Genomic DNA, 2531 nt, shown 5'->3' with positions numbered 1-2531 from the left:
CTGACAAAACTGCCAAATACATGCATTTCACGTTAAGACCTGGTAAATTTCTTTTTTATTTTATTTTTTTTTTTTTTTTGGTTTTTCTCCGGTACCAGGAACCGAACTCACGACCTTGTGCTTGCCAGGCAGGCGCTTTTGCTGCTGAGCTAAATCCCCAGCCCCAGTGCTATTATTTCCTTTTACACTAATGCTTTTGCTAGACTTCCTCCAGAATCAAACAATCATATCGCTTGGTAATCTATAGAAAGTCCTCCGCAAGACCAGGTCTTGCTATGTGTCTTAGTTTGGCCTCAAACTTGTGGTGATCCTCCTGCTTCAGTCTCCTAGCGGCTGAAATTATAAGTATGTGCTACCACCAAGCCTTACTAAGAATGTATCTTTGTTGTGGGACCTACCCACTCCATCCCTGGGTGGAGCCATCCCTGGGTACCTCTATCCCGTGCCACCCATCCCTGGTCTCTCCACGGATAGCATGGAGATCGGTGGCTGTCCTGGTGGTCAGAATGTCCCTGAAGTCTTCTCCACCCTAGGGGAGTGTCAGGTTGGGGTCCTGCAGGGTCTGGAGGTTGTGCTGGGCCCTGGCCCAGGGCACTGTTCTTTCCTTATCGTGCTGACTGGGGCATCAGAACAGGGCACTGTGGCCTGGTGTATGAGAGAGCAGGACCCTGGCTTGCAGCTGGAACTCGGTAGCAACAGGAAAGCAGTCTGAGCTGCAGCCCTGCTCTTAGCGGAGGGGCTGGAGCCCTCCCTGGAGCTCCAGGTTCTCTCCCCCATTTGGGGACCCCAGCCTGGTGGTGTCTCTGCTCCTGCTGGCTTCCAGAAAGCTCTGCAGCTCGCCTCCTGCAGGGTTTGTCTTAGAGGCAAAACAAGGACTCTGGAGACTCCAGTGCCCACAGGAGAGGCTGCCAGCCCCAGCTCCTGCCCCTGACCTGGAACCTGGCCTGACCACCCCAACTTCTCCTGAAGGTAACATCCAAAATGCCAGCCCTGCTCATTAACCCTCACTTTGTGGAGCGGGGTGTGGTGGCGCATGCCTGTAACCCTCATGCTCCAGGAGGGTGAGGGGGCAGGAGGATCACAAGTTTAAGCCAAGCCCGGGCAACTTAGGGAGACCCATCTCAAAATATAAAGGAAAGGGTGGGGATGTTTCTCATGCAGAGGTCTTGGGTTCAATCCTCAGTTCTGCCACCGAAGCAAAGAAAACCCATCTCACTGTGTGCCCACAGTGCCTGCACCCCCACTCCGTGCAGGGGAAGCAGAGGAAACCTGGCGTGGAGCCCTGCGGCCCCAGCCTGTGTTGCTCCACAGAGCCTGTGGGCGTTGACTAGTGTCCTGGGGCAGGGGAGGGACGGGAGTGGCCACTGGGGCAGCGGAATGCGGGGGAGCAGGGCTTGCATGGGAGGGGCCTTCCACGGCTCCTTGCTGGGTGGATCAGGGACTCTGGGACCCACAGCTGTGTGCACACCCTTAGTGTTGCTGACCCCACCCACGTGCTGGGTCTTGTGAAGGTGGCCCGGAGGACTGACGCAGAAGAATGTGTGTTCTGGGTGTAAGGGCCAGATCTCAAGCACACCCCAGGCTTGTTGCTCTTTTCAGGACGCGTCCTCGGGCTCCTGGTCAAGCAGTCTCCTGCCTCAGGCTCCTGAGTGCTGGGACCACCGGCACATGCCACTACTCCAGCTCAGGTGGGTTTTCAAAGAGTCAAAACAACAAACATGCAGAAAATGCAAGTAGCACAGCTGGCCAGGCCGCCCATCCTGCCTGCACTGTGCAGTCGTACATGGGTTTCTTGTATTCTTGTAAAGCCCTTGTACCCGGAGTACCTCAGCAAGGTCCTGGTGGAGAGGCAGCCGCCACGCACGCAACTGCCATGGCCCTGAGGGAAAACGGGGCCCTCCCTGGGCCCACAGGTCTGCACCAGGGCGTCGAATGTCTGTGCTACTTACAAATTTCCCCAAAATGTGAAGTTCCCAAAACACGGATGTCTGCCGTCTCGCACACTTCTTGTGGGTGCAGCGATGGTCCCAGCGAGCTGACGGTGCGATGGCAGACAGAGGCAGCCGCGACAGGAGCAGAGGGTCGGGCTGGGAAGAGCCCCGGCTGTGGCAGCCCCATCGCTGACCGCCGGGGCCTGGCCTGGGGTGTGTGGGCCGGGCTCAGGGAGAGGCCGGAAATATGGGTCCTACGAGGAGTGTCTGTCCAGAGAGGGTCGAGGGCTCGGGCCCCAGCGCGTGCCGTGGTCTCTCAGGACCACGTGCCGTGGGTGTCCCTGCCCGTGGCGGGCTTCCAGCTGCGGCGGCGCGGGGAGGCCCTGCGGGTGCCCATGGCCACCACCAGCCCCGACCGCGTCTTCTTCGAGCTGGACGGGACCGAGGGCGACAGCGGCCCGCACACCTGCCGCTACCGGCCGTTCGGGGCAGGCGCTGCCTGGTCGGCGAACCGCCTGCCCGTGGAGCTGGCGCGCAGCGACGGTGAGCCGGGGCGGGCAGGAACCGGCGACCCCCTGCCTCGGCCTCCGGCCCTGCTCC

General features: G+C 59.7%; 1 protein-coding gene across 1 annotated transcript in view; it reads left to right on the top strand.

The window, feature by feature from the left end:
• The first annotated feature begins 164 nt into the window (after positions 1–164).
• The window catches only part of A1bg (alpha-1-B glycoprotein), a 2872-nt gene continuing 505 nt past the window's right edge, over positions 165–2531 (top strand). Inside the window, exons 1-2 of the mRNA XM_013509849.1 lie at positions 165–969; positions 1600–2521. Of these exons, the coding sequence (XP_013365303.1) occupies positions 1784–2521 (738 nt within the window). The 5' untranslated portion in view covers positions 165–969; positions 1600–1783. The remainder of the gene's footprint in view (positions 970–1599; positions 2522–2531) is intronic.

This window comes from Chinchilla lanigera, unplaced genomic scaffold, assembly GCF_000276665.1.
Source record: "Chinchilla lanigera isolate Chin_1 unplaced genomic scaffold, ChiLan1.0 scaffold00183, whole genome shotgun sequence".
NCBI lineage: Eukaryota > Metazoa > Chordata > Mammalia > Rodentia > Chinchillidae > Chinchilla > Chinchilla lanigera.
Note: the sequence above shows the minus strand (reverse complement) of the source record. Positions and strands in the feature narration are given on the sequence as shown.